Source organism: Cibotium barometz, chromosome 6 (genome assembly GCF_041138505.1).
Source record: "Cibotium barometz isolate CiBa-2024 chromosome 6, ASM4113850v1, whole genome shotgun sequence".
NCBI classification, from domain to species: domain Eukaryota; kingdom Viridiplantae; phylum Streptophyta; class Polypodiopsida; order Cyatheales; family Cibotiaceae; genus Cibotium; species Cibotium barometz.
Window position 1 is genome coordinate 12,851,408 of NC_141051.1, and position 21,234 is coordinate 12,872,641.

Sequence of the window (21,234 nt, forward strand, 5' to 3'; positions counted from 1 at the left end):
TTTTTAAATGGTGACTTACATGGGGAGGTTTATGTATCTTAGCCTTATGGTTTTATTGATAAGGGGCATGAATCTAAGTATGTAGGTTAACAAAAGCTTTATATAGCCACCTCTAGAGTATGTTATGAGAAGATAAACGCATACTTGGTTATAAATGGTTTTGGTTTTTGCAATTGTCCAACTAAGAGTACTTTCTATGTAAAGAAGAGTAAAGGTTATTTTTTGGTCATCGTTTTATATGTTGATGACATGCTACTCGCAAGCCCTAATGAGGAGAAGATTACAGCCTTCAAGGCTAAATTACATGTGTAATTTGAGATGACAAATTTGGGCTCATTGCATTATTTTTTGGGCATACAGTCTATGCCCAAATAATACAATTTATGTCGTGTGATGATGGTATTGTGACGTTGCAGTCACACTACATATAGAGGCTACTTACATGGTTTAGTCTTGAAGACTGTAAGCTTGTTTGCTACACCAATAGTAGAGACAGGTGCTAGGCTTAATCTCTAGGATGTAGTTAAACCATTTGATGCATCAATTAATCAGTCAGCGGCTCTTGGGTGCCTCATCTATTTATGTGATACAATGCTAGACATTTAGTTTGGGGTCTCCCAATTGAGTAGGTTTATGCATAGTCTCGGATGTAAGCATTGGTAGGCTGCCAAGCAAGTATTCAGATACTTACAGGGCACTCAATCCCTTGGATTGTTCTATGCTAAGGGGAGTGATGTTCAGCTGCATGCTTTTAATAATTGTGATTGGATGTTATGACACTAGTGGCTTTTTCTTTCACCTTGGTGATTTATGTATATCATGCGAGTGTCTACTATAGTGGATTTTACTTTCACCTTGATGATTCATGTATATCATGGCTCAACAAGAGGCATCCAATAGTGGCCACTTCGAGCTATTAAGCTGAGTGTAAGGTAGCTGTTATACAACGACTGTGGAATGTGTATGGCTCAGATGCCTTTTGGTAGATCTTGGTGTTGATTGCAGTACCCCACCTATATCTTCATTGATAGCCAAAGTGCATTAGTCGTTGTTGCAAGTAACCCCGTGTTTTATGCTCGCATAAATCACATTGAGATGAACTGTCATTATATCAAAAAGAGACTCATTACAAAGAGAGATTAGCGTAGCTTATGTCTCTACATAGAACAATGTGGTAGATGGCTCTCTCACTAGAGAAGTTCAAAGCTTTTTGCAAAGCTTTGGGCTTATTGCCATTTGGGGATTGATCAGCCACATGATCCCTATACATGTTCACATCATCATTGTAGCACTTATATGGTAGTGATGTGTGAATGGAGGCTAATAATAGGCCGGGGCACGTTTTTCCCTTTAGGAGGTTTTTATCCCTAAGCATATATACGCACTCTTATGAGTGTGTAATTGACCTTATCATGTCACTTCACTTGTACTTCAGTCATTCTCATCAATCTACTTTGACTGTTGTGCTTCCATCTATCTCTCCTTGCTTACTACACTTATGTGTGTGTTGCTACATTGATCTCCACTCCAATAATAGCTTGGTGTAAAAAATATTAGAAAATATATTTTGTACAGCCCTCTATCAAATTGGCCTTGGCACGAAAAACTATTGAGTTTTTTACACAGTGACAAGTGTGCATGGAAAGTGTGGCCACCTAAGTGGTTATGATTTCAATTTTATGTTTTAACCCGTATATCCAATAATCAATCATGACATGAAAAACCAATTTGGTTATTCATAGTGCATGAAGTTTGTAATTTTCTTGATTTTTATGAAACACGTCGTCTGTAGTAGTCTACTATTTTTGTTGTGTCATGTTACGTTATGTATAATGGATAAAAGAAATATAAAGAGTTTATGCATGTTAGTGTTTTCAAAAATTAATGTTTTTAGGAATTTAGGGTTTTCTTTTTCCATGTAAGTGGCATGTTGCTCTTATGGTATGTCCAACATGTAGAACGAGCACATGAAGACATAGAAGATGCAAGTAAAAGAAAACAAAGTAGTGAAGCAATGTTGTCCCTACCAATGTTGCATATTTGCTTTGTTGATGTTGGATATTTCTTTGTTGACGTCAGGTTCTTGGGCGCCACTTCTTCCACAGACTCGTGATGATGACAATAATAAACACTAGCTTGTATGTGGGCGATGGAAGCTTCACTACTTGAAAGCAAGGAAAAAAGTGTGAGCAATGATACGAAAAGATGAAAACGATAAGAATGAATACAAAGAATGAAGAAGAAGAATAATCCAAATAGGCATATTTAGAAATTATGATGCAAATAAGGCGGCTATATTTTAATGTGGTTGCTTTTTTTAAATGTCTGACACGTGTTAGTTGTAGTAGGAATTGGGAATTTTCATGACTGTCAGGTATTGTCATGGTGTGGAAAACTAAACATTTATGTTCCCTTTTGCATCTTGACCTTAGCTTTGATGTTCATTTTGCCCAAAAATATTTCAAAATCATGAATGCACGAAGATGTGAAAATGCAGATGAGTTTTTCACGACGTGAAAAAACATGATTATTTAGGCATGGTGGAAAACCTTTAATTTTTAATGTTTAAATTTTTTAGGATTAAGTTGTTGTTAGATATTGTTAGTGAGGATTAAGTTGTTGTTAGATATTGTTAGTGAGGTGTGTCCAGTAACCTTTTCCTTTTAAATTTGAAGACATGTGAGGAACTCCCTATTTTTCATGGCATGAAAAACCAGTGTTTTTCACAGTTGAAAATCTTCTTTATTTTTTGTTTTTTGTTGGCCTGGGCTTGATGGATAGGTTAAGAAAGCCTTTAGCATTGGTTTTTTGTGTTCCTCCATGTGGCATGAAAAAACCTCCAAGTCTTTCACGACCGTAAATAACTCACTTGTTTTTCATGTTTGCCTTTTCTATTCTCCATATTGGTTCTCTGGTATCCTTATGACTTTGGGTATTTGTCCCTAATCATACCTGGATCTTCCCTTTGAGGTTGATGGTAAATTTAGTCGAAGGTTCCTTGAACAATGTAGCTCTTCCTCCATTCAATGTATGAGAATATCCATAGACATTCTATGTTCTTGTGGTTCCATTTCTTGTTTAGAATGGGTTCTTGTATTCTATTATCTTTTCCTTTTCTTTGGAGTAGGCTTTTAAAGGTTTTATATGTTTTAGCCCAATCTTTGATTCTAGGAATGGTATTTAAAAAAGAACGTAGGCACTGCTGCTCAAATGAGATGGGATGGAGGAAGAGATGCACATGCACATGCACATGCACATGCATTGCTTGCACTTTCTGTGAAACGAAGCATTATTCCTCATATTCAGTCATGTGAGACTTCAAAACAGGCATGGGATGCACTTGTTGCATTATACCATGTGCGCAATGAAGCACGTGTTGCATATCTGCGCAAATAATTGGAGTTTGAGCACATGAATGAGGGAGACTCAATGGACAACTTCTTGACCAAGATCAAAGATTTTAAGGAGCAGCTTGCTAGTGTGGATGATATATATCATGATAGTACATTGGTGCCCATAGTTCTCAATGCATTGAAGGATTCTTATCAAAGTTTTGCCTCTACCCTTAGACTCATGATGAAGGGAAATCCAAATGCCCTTACAATTGATGAGCTGGTTTCAGTACTCTTGCAAGAAGAGCAGTCTAGGCAAAACAGATCTGTTATGCGAGCTGGTGACTAAGCTTTTGTTATTAGAAAGGCAACGGTAAAGCTTCTTTGCATGGTGGTGGCTATAAGCAAAATAAGAATCCTCAAGTAAGGATGCAGAGAAAGAAGGTGATAAGCCTAAAAAGAAGGGCAAGTGTCACTATTGCAGGAAACCATGGCACTACATAAATGAGTGTAAGAAAAGGCTAGAGAAGGACAAAAAGAAAGAATCGGGCATGGCTGTGGTTGCTGCATTTGCACCAAGTGCAGAGAAGAAGGAATCTTTAATTTTTGCTCAAGATGATTGGGCATGGACTGTACATTGCAGTTATGACCCTTCTGTTCATGATGTATGCATGTTAGTGGAATAATCAGATGCTTGGTACTTTGACAGTGGTGCTAGGAAGCACATTACTTCACCAAAAAAAAAATGTTATCATCATCTTTGGAATTTGTCCCAACTGGCAGGAACCATCACATGTGCAAATGATTCTTCATATTCTATCAAATGAGTTGGTAGAGTTGTACTCACTGCTACAAATGGGGGCGTGTTTACTCTTTCTAAAGTTTTATATGTGCTAGGCATTAAGAAGAGCTTGCTGTCAGTTTCAACCTTAGCCTTGTTAGGCTGGACGATGAAATTTGTGGATGATCGATATACAGTTCACGATAGAAATGATGGGGTTATTCTATCATTACCTCAGGTAGTACCTTGTTTAATGGCATATACAAGATGGATGTATTTGAGAAGTTGCAGCATTATGCTTGCTCAGTCTCTACGACTCGTGCTATGAGTGATGGAGAATTATGGCATGCACGATTTGGCCATCGAAATTATGGCAGTTTGTTACGCCTTCAAAGGCATGATATGGTGTCTAAATTGCCAACTCTTGAGACCCCTACTAGACATGTATGTGAGGGGTGTATTCTTGGTAAAATGCATCGGTCATCATTTCCAAAGGATGGATATGTGAGAGCTATTAAGAAATTACAGCTTATACATAGTGATGTATGTGGTCCTATGAGGACACCATCTATTGGGGGATATCTCTACTTCGTCACTTTTATTGATGATATAGCTGGGTGTATCCATTAAAGAAGAAGTCGGAGGTTTTTATGTGCTTTAAGCACTTCGTATCCATGGTTGAAAATGCATGTGAATGTAAAGTTGGCACCCTTTGTTCAGATTGAGGGGGGAAGTATATGTCCAAGGAATTTCATGCATATATGGCTGAAAAAGGCATAAGGCATCAATGTGCAGTGCTATTCACACCTCAGCAAAATGGTGTGGCTGAGAGGAAGAATAGGTCTCTCATGGAGATGGCACGATGTATAGTGAAAGCCCAAGATTTACCTCATGGTTTTTGGTTAGAGGCAACTATGTGCGCAAACTGTGTTGAACAAATGCCTTACCAAGGCCTTGCAGTCTAAAACTCCTTATGAAGTTTGGTATGGTAGGAAGTATTATGTGGCTCATTTGCGTGTTTTTGGTTGTCTCGCTTATGCTCTTGTGCCTGAGCAACAACGTAGTAAGCTTGATGATAAGGCAGTCAAATGCATATTCGTGGGATATAGTTCAGAAAGCAAGGGATATATACTCTACCATCCAACCTCAAAGCAGATTTTGATAAGTAGAGATGTTACTTTTGTCGAAAACTCAGTTCAGCCCATGCTTTCATGCAAAAAACACCAGGATGTATGCTCATAGGACATGTTTGATTTGCTCCTACCTTTGTTTAATGGAGGGCATCCATATGTAGAGCAATTGAATGCTCAACCAAGTGCTGAAATTCAGCCTTTGCAAGTGTAAAATCAGCCTGTAAATTAGCCTTTTGATGAGGCAATTATTGAGGCTGTAGTGGATGAGGAGAGAGCAACCATAGAAGAATCTAGGCGTATGCCAAAATGGCTTGTGCAGACGTTGAGGGATAGCAAGTTGGCAGCTCCTCTACCTAGCAGAACTCGTGCAACTTCTCATCATGCGGATTATTCTCATGTGGATCATGTTCTCATTTCTACTTTATGTAAGAGGAGGAACCTGTTTCCTTTGAGGAAGCACAGGATGATGATCATTGGATGCATGCTATGCAGGATGAGTATAACTCTATACTCAAGAATGACACCTGGTATTTGACAGATCTAACTCATAGCAAGAAGGCCATTGGTACTAAGTGGGTTTACAAGTTAAAACGCAAAAAAGATGGTAGCATTGATCGCTACAAGGCCAGACTTGTTTGCGAAGGGATATGCCCACGCACAAGGACATTGATTATGATGAGACCTTTGCACCCACATCTCGTATGACTACCATTAGGTGTCTCATTGCTTTGGTAGCACATCATGGGTGGAATGTACATCAGTTGGACATTAAGACTGCATTCTTGAATGGTGATTTACGTGAGGAGGTGTATGTATCGCCGCAGCCTCTTGGTTTTGTTGTGAAAGGAGAAGAGTCTAAAGTATGCAGGTTGAAAAAGTCTTTTTATGGCCTTAAGCAGGCTCATAGAGCATGGTATGAGAAGATTCATGCATACTTGGTTGCAAATGATTTTTGCAACAGTCCAATAGAAAATACCCTCTATGTCTATGTGAAGAGGAGTAAGGACACATTTTTGGTCATCGTTCTATACATTGATGACACGCTGTTCACGGGACCCGATATAGATAAGATTTCAGCCTTTAAGGCTGATTTGCAGTCATCATTTGAGATGTCAGATTTGGGGCCGTTGCATTACTATTTGGGGATTCAGTTTATGCAGCGTAATGATAGCATTGTTATGCTGCAGTCTAAATATATACAGAAGCTATTGAAGAGGTTTAATCTTGAAGACTGTAAACCTAGGCTACACCTGTGGAGATAGGTACTTGACTTAGTCTTCAAGATGCAGGAGACTCTTTTGATGCTAGTTTGTATCAGCATGCTATTGAATCCCTTCTTTATGTATGCAATACAAGGCTAGATATATAGTATGCGGTCTCACAGTTGAGAAGATTTATGCATAGCCTAGGTGCTATCAAGTGGGTTTTTTGCTATTTATTGGGCTCTCAGTATTTTGGATTGTTTTATCCAAAGGGGAGTGAGTCACAGCTGCATACTTTCAGTGATTTAGATTGGGCTGGATGTTATGACACACGAGTGTCCACTAGTGGGTTTTGCTTTCACCTTGGTGATTCATGTATATCATGGCTCAGTAAGAAGCACCCTACAGTGGCCACTTCCAGTTGGGAATCTGAGTACAGGGTAGCTTTTAAAGCTATAGTTGAGTGTGTGTGGCTCAGACGTCTTATGGCTGATTTGGGTGTTGGACAGTCGTCTAGCACTACGATTTTCACTGACAGCCAGAGTGCATTAGCAGTTGCGAGGAATCCAGTGTTTCATGCTCGCGCTAAGCAAATTGAGGTGCATTACCACTTTGTCAGGGAAAGACTCTCTGTGTAACAGAGATCGGCTTGGTTTATGTGCCTACACATGACATGGCAGATTTATTCACGAAGGCTCTTCCTCGTGAAAAGTTCAAAGCTTTTCGTAAAGCTTTGGGCTTATTGCCTTTTTCAGGATTGATCGGCCATACGTTGTACATATTCACATCATCACTCCAAGGGGGATTTATAGCATTATATGGTAGTTATGTGTGTGAACACACTTAGGATCGCCAGGGCACTTTGTCCCTCACTAGGAGCCCGTGCGTATGTACACCCTCTTATCTACTCATTTTGGGGTGTGTACTTATCTTTTGTATCTGGCACACATTTGTTCATTCTAATCTAGTGAGTTTGTTTGCTCTCAAGCTTATCTATCTTGTGTGTGTGCATTGTTGCAACCCTAACCCTAATTCCAACCAAAAAACCTCTCCTAAAGAATGTAAAAAGTGCCCCGGTAGGTCCTAATGTTCACACACCACTCACCATATGACATAGATGTCAACAAACCCCCTGGAGCAATGATGTGAACATATATAGGGATGGCTTTGATCAATCCCCAAAAGGCAACAAACCCAAAGCTTTTCAAAAAGCTTTCAACTTTCCACGAGGAAGAGTATGAATAAATTTTCCATGTACAAAACCACAAGGGTGAGATACATATACCTCCTCATGCAAGTCACCGTTCAAGAAAGCACTTTGATGTCCAACTGATGCACATGCCATCCATGAAGAGCTTCCAATGCAATGATAGACCGAATGGTGGCCATATGAGAAATGGGTGCAAAAGTCTCATCATAATCAATGCCCTTCTGAGCATAATCATTGGCAATAAGCCTTCCTTGTATCGGCGATCAACACTACCATATGCTTTTCTCTTCAACTTGTAAACCCACTTTGTTCCAATGGAAGGCTATTGGTACAAATCTACCGCATACCATGTGTCGTTCTTGAGTATGGAGTCATACTCATCCTGTATAGCATGCATCCAATGTTCATCTTCATGTGCTTCCTTCTCGAAGGAAATTGGCTCCTCTTCATTGCACAAGGTGCTTGTGAGAGAACATGATCAACTAAGTCTCCAAATGCATGGCGAGAACTAGCATGCAATCTCCCTGGCAAGAAGCCTCAACATGGCTATCCGGTAAGGTTTGTAATAGTTCACGAGGCACTTCTTTAGCTTCATACATTGCTATCCTTTTCTCTGCCATGTTCCACTACATCATCAACATCTACCTAACAAATGGGCTCAACACCAGGCATGCTTGGCTGCTAATTTTCAGCTTGTATGGGCTCATTTCCAAGTGTAGGTTGAGTGTCTAAACGAGAAACACCAGCAGGTAAATGCGTACCATACAAAGGAAAGAGTATTAAAGAGATCATGTGAGTCTCCTGTGGCTGTTTTTTGCACTCAAGCAAGGGCTGAACCAAGTAATGAGATATGATACTTGAAAGAGCCACTTTACAAGAGTACACCACCTAATGCACCAGTGTAGATCCCTCTATAATATCTTTGCAAATAAGCATATAGACGGGTAGTAGTATGAATTGGTTGCTTAAAATAAATGTGCAAATACATATATAGGTGCGAACCAACTCAAACATACATATCTTGAAACTTTAAAGAACTCCAAAAATTTGTGTATGTCATTTATAATCTTGGCCTTCCAAGATCTCAAAGACCGGCCATTCAACAAAACTTAAAGAAGGGTTATGAAGTAACTCTAACCTACCATATCCCCCGAATCCGTTGCGCGGAGGGGGCAGGGATCTTTCAGCTGGTATCTGAGAGAATTGACTAAGAAGCCAAAAATGTCAAAAATTTATGAAGTAACAGTAAAAGGCTGGAATTGTGTGATGAAATTCATACAAATTGATATTCAGACTAAAATTCATAAATTGGGTCTTCAGATGGAAGTACCGCAGTTATATGGAATCCGTGACTACAAAGACTTGAAGAGAATATATTTTCTTATCAAAAAGAGAGGAGGTGATTTACCAACAAATATCATCTAACCCGCGTTCAAAAGCCCATGTTAGACTCTTAATGGGTTGGTCTTCAATTTTGCATCTAATTTGAGCTGAATCATTTTTATTCTGCTTATCTTGGATAAAAGTTATGTTTGATTTGCTCTCTCAATGTGCTTTTGGCTCTTGTTTTCTTTTCCTATATGTGTAGTTATCTTTCCTCGATTTCGGTCCCTTTCAATATCCCGTGTCATCTTTGATATTGTGCACAAACCTTGAACAGATGGAGGCCCTAGGGGCATCTCATGGAGCCTACATTAAACATAAAGGCTAGGGAGAAAAAATTGAAGGAGAAAGCCCTAGATCCAACCCCTTAAACTACAAATAGAGAGAGGTGAAAAAAACTAAAGAAGATGAGAGGAAAGCAAGGCAGCCACAAATGAGCAAGCAAGAAAGAGAGCCAAGTGAAAAATAAATAAGTGAGAATAATCAAAAAAGAGAGCCAAGTGAAAAATAAATAAGTGAGAATAATCAAGAAAGAGAAACGTTTGGAGAATAAAGAGGCTAAAAAAACAAAATTTTAATTTAAAAAAAAAGCTTGGAAGGAGATTGTAGTGCTTAATTTGAGTGTTCTAGCATTAAAAAAACATGTAGGTATGGTGTTCATTCCGAGAGAGAGAGAGAGAGAGAGAGAGAGAGAGAGAAGCCTCTCCACAAAACCGAGAGAGAGAGAGAGAAGAGAGAAGAGAGAAGAGAGAGAGACGGGCTTTTATACAGTGGGACGCCTCTCCTTCTGGTTGTTGACGGAAGCTTCAAAACAGTTGCACGCAATGCTTGTCAGAAAGAGAGATTCGAACTGCAAGCAACTGAGTGTGCATGCTGTCCGTGCGCGCGCGCACCTGTGTGTGAGAGAGAGAATTGCAATTGCATGCTAACCCTCTGTACGTCATGGAGAGAGAGTGTATCGATCAGAGTCTACACAAAGATACTCTCTCGTGTTGGTCTACACAGAGACCTTGGCTTTCCTTTCTATCAAACAAATCATTCAAAAACCCTGTCTTTCTGGCGACAATATCCGCTGCCTGTCAATTCCGTCATCTAAGTTTCATAGTAAACCAACTCAGCAGCAATTTTTATCACCTCTGATGCAATATCAGCGACAGTTGCACCAAGTGCAAAACATGTTTTCAAGTTTGTCACAAAGAACCAGAATGAATTGCTACTGGGTCATTTGAGCAAATGAAAGAATGCTTTGTTCACAATCAGGACCAAACATAATTGGGGTTACACTATACACCATCCTTCCATAAATCAGTGTCTTGAATCTTCATAAAGTAGTCCCCTGCAACGTCAAATATAATAAAAACTACAGCACAACAATAGGTTGCCATGCATGTAAAAGATGTAAACCAAATGCATCCACAGGCGAGTAGCCAGATAATGAAGGTTGTCGCCTGCCAGGGTAAGAACCTGGGTTCTATACCCACTGGATGCACTGAGACTAAATAATATATATTCCACACACAAAAAAAGGATGTAAAGAAAACGCACGAGTCTTGTGCTTTATTTACAGTATAGAGCACTACTACAGTTCATATCAATGCAAGCCAAAAGACCAAAAGAGTAAACAAGTCATCATTGGTGCAAATAACCATCAGGAGCGTACAATACACTATGTAAGCTTCTCCAACCCAAACTCCTGTAAGTTTAAGCTCTGAAAAGTACTATGAACATGTGTCCATGGGCTTTATTTGCTGGAAAAACTCTTCCTCTTTGATAGATAAGATCCAAGTGCATTGAAAAAAGGCTTCTTCTTCTGTGTGCTGGTTCTATCCATAGACTTGCCGCCTTCTTCTGAGTTCATATTCATGGCATTCCCCAGAGACTCTGACAGAGGTGATCTCGTGAGAAACAAGGATTGTCCACCCTCATCTCCATTTCTCGTGTGATACTGCTGAGAAGCCATGGCCATCTCTTTCTCCCTCCGCTTTTGTTCTCTCTCTCTCAATCTCTTTAGTTCACTCTCCACTGCTGATTTGGCCGCCTCGGCCATCTCTGCCCTGTGCAATGCTTGTTTTATTGCAGTTTTGATGTTCTCCATGTCTTCGGATGCCATTGATACCTTTCGCAATATCTCTTGCTCACTTGCTCTAACAGCGTCAGCTTGCGCCATAGCAGCAGCCACCCTCATATTGGCAAGTTCCGCTGCCTCTTGTACCTTCCGCTTCAAAGAGTCGTACTCATCCTGGGAGATCGTGATTCCAGCACCCGGTTCAACCTCTGAAGCCCTTGAAGCATAAGCCTTCATAGACAAGGACTTAACACGATCGACCGCTGCAGCTTCTGCTGCCTTAGCTGCATCGGCTTCCTGCAAAGCACTCTGCAGCATACTTTCTGCATTCTCCCTAGCAGCTTTAGCTTGATCTGCATCATTCTTGGCTCTAACAGCCTCGTTATGTAGAGCTTCAGCTTCTGACTTCGCTTCTGCAGCTTCTGCTTTGACTTGTTCTAAGGCCTGGGACAGACCTGATATGGACTGAACTGCTCTAGCCTCTGCTGCTACTGCAGCTGGTAGCTCGTCTCTGATTCTTGCAAGCTCACCAATCAGTACAGAGGCTGCTGCTGTGGCATTGGCTTCTCTCTCTTTCACACTTTTCAATTCAGTATTCATCATCTCTGATTCAGTTTGCAGTGATTCCAACACGGCAGCAAGGGTGGCTGCATTATCAAGCTCTTTTTTGAGGGTCACGTTGGCTTCTTCCAGTTCTGCAGAGAGTGATTGGAGAGAAGAAGCAGCACTTTCCTCAGACATTCTTGTCCTTTCGAGCTCTAATCTTACTGCTTCCAATGTTGCCATAGCCTCTTTTGTGACACTGGTTGCTTTAACTTCACCCTCCTTTGCACTTGCCATTTCTGCTTGGAGCTTTCCCAATTCCTTCATGGCTGCTGCAAGCTTGTGTTCTAGCTCCGCCTTTCTCAGCTCCTCATTTGCCAGTTCCAAGTCCTCACCCGTGCCACCTGTCAATGTCTTATCAGCCTGTTTTGCTTCCAAAAGGGCAACCTTATCCCTGTTTGCTTCTATGCAAGCAAGCTTTAATAATACCAATGACTCGTTAATCCCTGCGAGCTCCTTGGTAAGGTCTTCAGCTCTCTGCGTGTTGGCCTCCACAGCAGCCAAAGCCTCCTCAGTCTGCTTCAAAGTAGCATCTCTTTCCTTCACAGAAGCAAGAAGCTGTGTCTTCAAATCTGCTAGCTTTTGTTTGGCACTTTCCAAGTCTGTAAGTGCAGTCGTACACTCCTCGTTTGGAACTCTCGATTGCGTCTCCCACACGACATGCTTCTCCTCTACCTGAGCAAGACCTTGTTCCAACTTATCCTCATTCTCAGCATCAGCTGCAGGGCTCTCTCTCATACATCCATCAGAGTCATTTGTCTCCTTTGCTTTCTCAGTCGTGTGTTTTAGCAATTTCCTTGCTTCTGCTAGCTCATACAAGGCTTTTTCTTTCAGTTTCTCTGCATTCACTACTTGTTCTCGAACTTCTACCAACTCCTGCCGTGATTGCAGTAAGTCAACATCCTTTGGAACCCGCTTCTGTCCCAACAAATCAATGTGTTAAAAGTCTATTCAGGGACGAAAACAGCTTCACAAAGGAAAAAGGGCCATCGTAAGCATGATGCTAACGAAACATACCTCTTGGAATTTTGGCTTTTGTAAGTCAACTCTCTCTCCAAATAAGCTCACAGCTGCCCTGACTGATGCAAAAGGGAGGCTGGTGTCTATTTCCCCAAACGTAAGCACCTTGTTGTCTCCTGACTTTCTGATACCTTCTGGGTCTGACATTCCTTTTTCTCCCTACTTTGCAGTTCCTGCGTACGGTAAAAATAGCGCACACCTGACCACCTACCCTGACACTAGCAGAATATGTAAAAAGCCTTTGTCATTTACAATGTTATCAATGCTTCCATAGTGCACACGAAACCACCTCATACTTCTTTTGGGACTCCAACAGGCTCAGGGAGACGGGAAAGAAAATCTTGTTTTGGTTTGCATAATAGACCAAGAAAGAAGACTGCTATGGCAACCCTTAGCAAACTGTGAAGTAAGAGGCGCACATATGATCTATTGGTATGTATATTGTTGCGATAAAACAGCATAAACACTTCAAGCCTCACAATTGCAATATATATACCAATGGACAGTTCAAATTATTTCCCAAACTTGCTTGACAAGAAAGGAAATGCAATTTTAACTTCATGAGAGTCTACTCACAATAACAATGTAGGAACCTAAAAAAGAAAAGTAACAGTTTTAGGTATGCTAGGGTGGTCTGTTATGTAATAATTATGATATGAAAATATATATATACCTTCATATGGTCAAAAAAATCTGAACTTACGAATTGAGAGATTTGAGAAAGGAATAATAGTGAAGAAGGACAAAGACAAAAACAAAGCATTTGAAAGATAAATAAACTAACAAACCTAGCTACGAAGGAGAGGAAATCAAAAGATAATACCAAACGAAGACTTTTAATTAAGACATTAACAAAAAAAACAAAAACAAAAACAAACAAACAAACAAAACAAAACCCAAAAAAAAAAACAATATATATTTGATGATACGATAACAAATTAGACTATAATTACAAGAGGCAAGAACAAGGCAAGCAATCAATTTTCTTATGGAAAAATGATATTGGGAGTTTATCACGAGTGATGAAAAGGAGCCGGAGATTGCTGAAGAAAATTTGACCCCTCAACAAGTGCAGGAATATAAAGCATGGCATGAAAAAGCCAAAAAGGTGTTGTATTGGTTGTCTATCAGTGTCACAAATTCTATGATTGTGCATATACATTGTACAGGATGCACAAACGCCTAAGGAGGCTTGGGACACCTTGGTGAAGATGTACAGACAAACACCTAAGCTCGGAAGATGCAGCTAAAGCAGGAGCTGCATAATGTGACCAGAGGAAAGCCAAGTAAAAATGATTACTCAATGAAGGTTAAAGGACTTGCAAATGCCCTTGCTTCTATTGAATCACCGATATATAATGATGATATGGTGTCTGTGACCTTGAATGGTCTTGGCAAAGAATACAGCCAATTTTAGATCTCCATTGGAGTTTGAGAGAACTTTCCAGATTTTGAGAAATTGATTGCTCCTCTCATTCATAAGGAGCTGAATATTGGAGGAGGTTCATTCTTTGGAAATTCAAATGAGCAAGCCTTCTACTCAGATCATAGTAACATAAAAATGTGTTTCGCAGTATCAAAATACCACAAAACGTTGCGAAACAAAATGAAACGTGTCCATCAAAATGGTGTTTTGCCCAAATGTAAAGTCACGTCAAAAAAACGGACGAAGGGTTTTTTTTTTTTGCAAATGCAATTTTTGCCGTCGGTTTCGCCCCTATTTGCTACCCATGCGCTTGTCCACGCATCCCAATGCCCACAGCGCACGCGTTTTTGCCGTCGGTTGCGCCCCTATTTGCTACCCGTGTGCTTGTCCACGCATCCCAATGCCCACAGCGCACGCGTTTTTGCCGTCGGTTGCGTCCCTATTTGCTACCCGTGCGCTTGTCCACGCATCCCAATGCCCACAGCGCGCTTCCCGGCTGTAGCCCACTGCTCCTTCGCTGCTTCTCCTCCACGTCTCCTCTTCCTTTTCCCTTCTTCTCTTTCTCTCTTCTCCTCCATAGTCCACCCCTCCTCTTTCTCTCCTTTTCTTGCCCTTCAACTTTCTCTCCTTTTCTTCTCACCTCCTCCCCTTTTCTCCTCTTTCTTTCCAACTTGTTTCTTTCCTCCTCTCTTTCTCTCCTTTTCTTGACCAAGTTGACCAAAAAATCTACTTCCAAAATCATGAATTTCATACCCACTAGTCTCTAATCACATTATCTCTCCCAATCTCTCATTAATTTGGGCATTTTCATGCTCAATTTCAGAAATTTCAGATTTCTCCTTAAATTTTTAGCCTTCAATTGCAAGTCCCAACCCTTCCCCATCATGGCTCCTTGCAAACCCCCTAATACGCGTGACATTTGGGGGGATTCAGTGCTCATTCACAAGTATGGGACATCCAACACAAAATGTGTGGTTATGCACGTTTTGTAGAGAAGTTCAACGAGGAGCCGCAATCCGTGTGATGGCACATTACACATGGGAAAAGTCACAAGGAACACATGAGTGCACTCTTGTTCCGGAAGGTGTCTTTCTTGCCTACAGCGGTTCACCATCAAAGTTTATGGAAATACGAGCACTTCTCCATTTGCCTTTGCCTCTGGAGGCCATCAATGCAAAGGTGGAAGAAGCCAAGCAAAAGAAGACATCAAGAAGACCGAGAGCCTTCTCTTTCCATTTTCACTCATGGGAGCCCCAAATCTATAAATTGGAGACCTCTCTTCATTAATGAAGGCTCTTTGGCTGCACACTAGCCTCTACCACCGTTACATACTGCCCTAATGATGGCTACTCTCTTTCTCTCTCTCTTGAAGGCTGCCCATGAAGAATACCGGTTGTTGGGGACTGTTTCGGAGGCTTCCATCGCGAAGAAATATTGAAGGCAAGGGTATTTAATCATTTTATTATGATTTCTAGCCATTGTACTTGTTTGTACCAGCCCTTGTACCTGATATACCAACCACTATATTTGTTGTACCAACCCTTGTACTTGTTGTACCAACCATTGTACCAACTGTACCAACCACTGTACCTGTTGTAATAGCCCTTGCACTTGCTGTACCAACCATTGTACCTACTATACCAACCATTGTACTTGTTGTACCAGCTGAATGGAGAGTTGTACTTGCTATACCAACTCTATTGCATGAAGACCAGTGGTTTTGGGAAAGAATCAGTACCCACACGGAGGTATATGGTTTATATTGTTGGCTTGGCATTTCTACAACTATGTGTCGGCTGAATTTTATAGTTGCCTTGTATTGGGCTGTGTTATGGCATTTGTATATGGATAATCCGGCATCTCCCATGGGGAGAGTAAGGCCCTCAAAGCTTGTACATGATATTATTCTCCTTGGGTAATAAAATACTCCAAGGGGGGGACCGGCCCATTCCGGCCTCTATGCATTGCCTCTATGCATTGTCAGTTGTGCAAGCTCCATTTTCAGCATTTGTAGATGTTTTGTCCAGCTTTTTATGTTTTATGTAAAGTGACGAGGGATATGTGTTAAGGTTGTGGACATGGATTAAGTGTTTGATTGCATTAATAGTCAAGTGTTTTGCAAAACCCCGGAAGTTACATTGGTATCAGAGCATAGGCTTTCTTGGAAGCAGAGGCTTCCTTCTATCAATAAGGAAGAGAAAAGATCTCAAGTGGGGACTATACTTACCATCATTGTTGTTAAGCAATATATATATCTAGATAAATCCAGAAACATGCCCAAATTCACCTTATAAGAATGTGCAATTTACAACCTCATGGTAGTCATCCACAAGACAATAAATCATCAACTCCATCATGCATAGTATGGACTAGATACCACGACATCCCCACTCACATCATCAGTGCCCAATAGTGGGTGTAGAACTTAGTATCAATATATGCTCCCACACACACACACACACACACACACACACACACACACACACATAAGAGCATAAATTCATACAAAGGTCTGTGTACGAAGTTTCTGTAAGAGCTTCGGAGATACAGGGCAGACTCAGCCATAATGAAGCCTAGCACTAAGGATCATAACAAATAGAAAGAATTATTACAACAAAAAGGTAGTTGATAGAGCATGTGCACCACTAAAGATGGAAAGAATTAGCACAATATCACCTGGCTCCAACTTGGACGAAAACTTCACAATGTGAAATTTGCATGTCCACTAATACAGCATAAAGATATATACCTAGATGAATCCAAGAACATGCCCAAATTCACCTTATAAGAATGTGCAATTTATAACCTCATGGTAGTCATCCACAAGACAATAAACCATCAACTCCATCATGCATAGTATGGACTCCATACTACGACATCCCCACTAACGTCATCAGTGCCCAACAGTGGCTGTAGAACTTGGTATCAATATATGCTCTCCCATATACACACACCCCCTCCCTCCCCCCCCTCACACACACATAAGAGCATAAATTCATACAAAGGTCTGTGTACTGAGTTTCTGTCAGAGCTTTGATACAGAGCACACTCAGCCATAATGAAGCCTAGCACTAAGGATCATAACAAATAGAAGGAATTATTACAACAAAAAGGTAGTTGATAGGGCATATGCACCTCTAAAGATAGAAAGAATTAGCACAATATCAACTGGTTGCAACTTATACGAAAACTTCACAATGTGAATTTTTCATGTCCGCTAATACAGCATAAAGATATATACCTAGATGAATCCAAGAACATGCCCAAATTCACCTTATAAGAATGTGCAATTTATAACCTCATGGTAGTCATCCACAAGACAATAAACCATCAACTCCATCATGGATAGTATGGACTGGATACTACGACATCTCTACTAACGTCATCAGTGCCCAATAGTGGGTGTAGAACTTGGTATCACATAAGAGCATAAATTCATACAAAGGTCTTTGTACTGAGTTTTTGTCAGCGCTCCGGAGATACAGGGTAGACTCGGTCATAATGAAGCCTAGCACTAAGGATCATAACAAATAGAAAGAATTATTACAACAGAAAGGTAGTTGATAGGGTATATGCACTACCAAAGATAGAAAAAATTAACACGATATCAACTGGCTGCAACTTGGACGAAAACTTCACAATGTGAAATTTCATGTCCGCTAATACAACATAAAGATATACCTAGATGAATCCACTACCATGCCCAATTTCACCTTATAAGAATGTGCAATTTATAACCTCATGGTAGTCATCCACAAGACAATAAATCATCAACTCCATCATGCATAGTAGGGATTGGATACTACGACATCCCCACTAACGTCATGAGTGCCCAATGGTGGGTGTAGAACTTGGTATCAATATATGCTCCCATACACACACACCCTACACACACACCCCACACACACACATAAGAGCATAAATTCATACAAAGGCCTGTGTATTGAGTTTCTGTAAGAGCTCCACAGATACAGGGTAGACTCAGCCATAATGAAGCCTAGCACTAAGGATCATAACAAATAGAAAGAATTATTACAAAAAAAAGGTAGTTAATAGGACATATGCACCACTAAAGATAGAAAGAATTAACACAATATCAACTGGCTGCAACTTGGACGAAAACTTCACAATGTGAAATTTGTATTCCGCTAATACAACATAAAGATATACCTAGATGAATCCAGGAACATGCCCAAATTCACCTTATAAGAATGTGCAATTTATAATCTCATGGTAGTCATCCACAAGACAAGAAACCATCAACTCCATCATGCATAGTATGGATTGGATACTACGACATCTCCACTAACGTCATCAATGCCCAATAGTGGGTGTAGAGCCGCTTCATAGCCTATGAAGCAAGAGCATGAGCAATAGACAACTTGTTGATCTAAGGATTTATGAATTCACAAAATTTTATCTTGTAAGTATGGAGTTCGCTTTAAGTGCACGTGTTTAGCACTCTTTCCATATGGATATTGTGGATTATATTATCAAGCTTACAGGCAAGCTATATGGAGATATATCTTAAGGATATGGTGAGGAGGTATTTCTTTTGGCTTCATGACGAACCTAGCAAACAAAAGCTAAGTATACTTTAAGTTTGCGAAGTTGGTGCTTTTGCTATTTACTGTGAAGTGTTTTTGATGTTCACTAACCCTTGTATAGCCATGCAAGGAAAAAGGTGTTATTATTTGCCTTGAGATGGTTTCAGGGAAAAGTTGTTTATGATTTCTTTATGGGATGGATTATGGTTTTTACTCCCTTTATTTGGGATGCATTGGACTTACGGAATTCATGGTTATCTCATGGATCGAGTATTTCTATTGGCGGTTGAAATGCCTATAAAACTATTAGTGGCCAAAATGCCTATAAACTATGTGTAGCAGAAATGTTTATGGAGCACCAAGATATCTATGACTGTGAGTGATTCTCATCTTATGTTTCATACTTGAGTCCACCTCTCCTCCAAGGCGTGTGGCCTGAGTACCAACACGGAGTGCAAATGGTAGAGTGGATATGATGCTTGGTTGGCAGGGGACTTATGTCTACACCAAGGGTCATGTGGACTAACACCTCGTTGGCAGGGAACTATGTCTATGCCAAGTGTCAATAGACTGGAATCTAGTTTCCTGGGGACTTGATGTCTGCGCTTAGATCCTGTGGACATTCTACATCGGCATCCACAGGTCTTCTATTTCTCGGCATGGTCTTTGCATGTGTAAGCATGGAAGCCAGTGGAGAGTAGCATGCGTTTGACGTGACACTGGGGATTGGGAAACGAGTAACTGCTCCTTGGAATTGGATTCGACTTGGAGTATGGACAGAGACACATGATTATGATCTAGACTTATGGGACTATTTTGTCTCACCTATTTATTTTGGGACATGATTTTGATATTGGTATTATGGAGACTTATTTAGTCTCGCCCATTTATTTGGGACGTGAATTCTTTCAGCTATATTGGATTTTTGAGACTATATGGTCTCGCCCACTTGATGAGACATGATTATATCTTCGATATATGGCTTAACTTTGCGGACAACTTTTAAGAAGCTAGGGAGGATGTCACCACCCTAGACATTTCCCAGTATAAAAGGGGTCTGGTGAACTCCAGGACGTCTAAATATTTAGAAAGTACAAGCTTTGGAAATGAGGGATTATCTTGGAATACAAAGGACCACACTCCTAAAATTTAAGAGAGTTGCTGTTTTTTGCCCGACTCCGATGGAAATTCTGTTTGCATCAGAGCAAATACCAAGGGTTGGCAAAGTGCCTATGACAGAATGTCAGCTAGTTGGGATATTTTTAGAGTTAAAGTTTATAAAAGGACCCATCTCTTGGATTGGGATATGTGGCAAGAAAGTGGACCAAAGTGAGACGATTGGCCTAACACTTGTTAGAAAGTGGATCAAAATGAGACAAGTAGCCTCACACTTGTCACTTCAGGCTCTCCACTTATCATAACTCATGGGATCCCCAAATCTATAAATCGGAGACCTCTCTCTTCATTAATGGAGGCTCTCTTGCTAGCCTCTACCACCGTTACAGGCTGCCCTAATGATGGCTACTCTCTTTCTCTCTCTCTCTTGAAAGCTGCCCATGAAGAATACCGGCTATTGGGGACTCTTTTGGAGGCTTCCATCGCGAAGAAATACTGAAGGCAAGGGTATTTAATCATTTTATTATGATTTCTCTCTCTTGAAAGCTGCCCATGAAGAATACCGGCTATTGGGGACTCTTTTGGAGGCTTCCATCGCGAAGAAATACTGAAGGCAAGGGTATTTAATCATTTTATTATGATTTCTAGCCACTGTACTTGTTGTACCAGCCACTATACCTATTGTACCAACCACTGTACCTATTGTACTAGCCCTTGTACTTGGTGTACTAACCACTGCGCTTGTACCAATCCTTGTACTTGCTGTACCAACCACTATACCTGCTGTACTAGCCCTTGTACTTACTGTACCAACCATTGTCCCCGGTGTATCAACAATTATACTTGTTGTACCGGCTGAATGGAGAGTTAAACTTGCTATACCAACTCTATTGCATGAAGACCTGTGGTTTTGGGGAAGAATCACTACCCACACGGAGGTATATGGTTTATATTGTTGGCTCGGCATTATGTGCCGGCTGAATTTTATAGTTGCCTCGTGTTGGGCTGTGTTGAGGCATTTGTATATGGATAATCCAACATCTCTCGTGGGGAGAGTAAGGCCCTCAAAGCTTGTACATGATATTATTCTCCTTGGGTAACAAAATACTCCAAGGGGGGGGTTGGCCCATTCCGGCCTCTATGTGGTGTCAGCTGTGCAAGCTCCATTTTCAGCATTTGTAGTTGTTTTGTCCAGCTTTTATGTTTTATGCAAAGTGACAATGGATATGTGTTAAGGCTGTGGACATGGATTAGGTGTTTAATTGCATTAATGGTCAAGTGTTTTGCGAAACCTCGGAAGTTACAAGTGCACTCTAAGGCAACCACAAGGAAAAGGGAAAGAGAGCCTCCAAGATGAGAAATGACGCTCGATACTAGCTATGCTCCAACGTTGAAGCAAGAGGCCCAAATTGCTGA

General features: G+C 40.6%; 1 protein-coding gene across 4 annotated transcripts in view; it reads right to left on the reverse strand.

The window, feature by feature from the left end:
* Positions 1-10,531: 10,531 nt before the first annotated feature.
* The window catches only part of LOC147637421 (uncharacterized), a 78,743-nt gene continuing 68,040 nt past the window's right edge, over positions 10,532-21,234 (reverse strand). The window contains exons 2-3 of one of the 4 annotated variants that reach the window (XM_086799223.1): positions 12,727-12,936; positions 10,532-12,627 (exon numbers count right to left, since the gene is read on the reverse strand). In XM_086799223.1, the coding sequence (XP_086655349.1) occupies positions 10,783-12,627; positions 12,727-12,876 (1,995 nt within the window). In that variant the 5' untranslated portion in view covers positions 12,877-12,936 and the 3' untranslated portion in view covers positions 10,532-10,782. Of the gene's footprint in view, positions 12,628-12,726; positions 12,948-21,234 lie in introns of all 4 variants that reach the window. The other 3 variants (XM_086799222.1, XM_086799221.1, XM_086799220.1) reach the window with 3 other exon arrangements.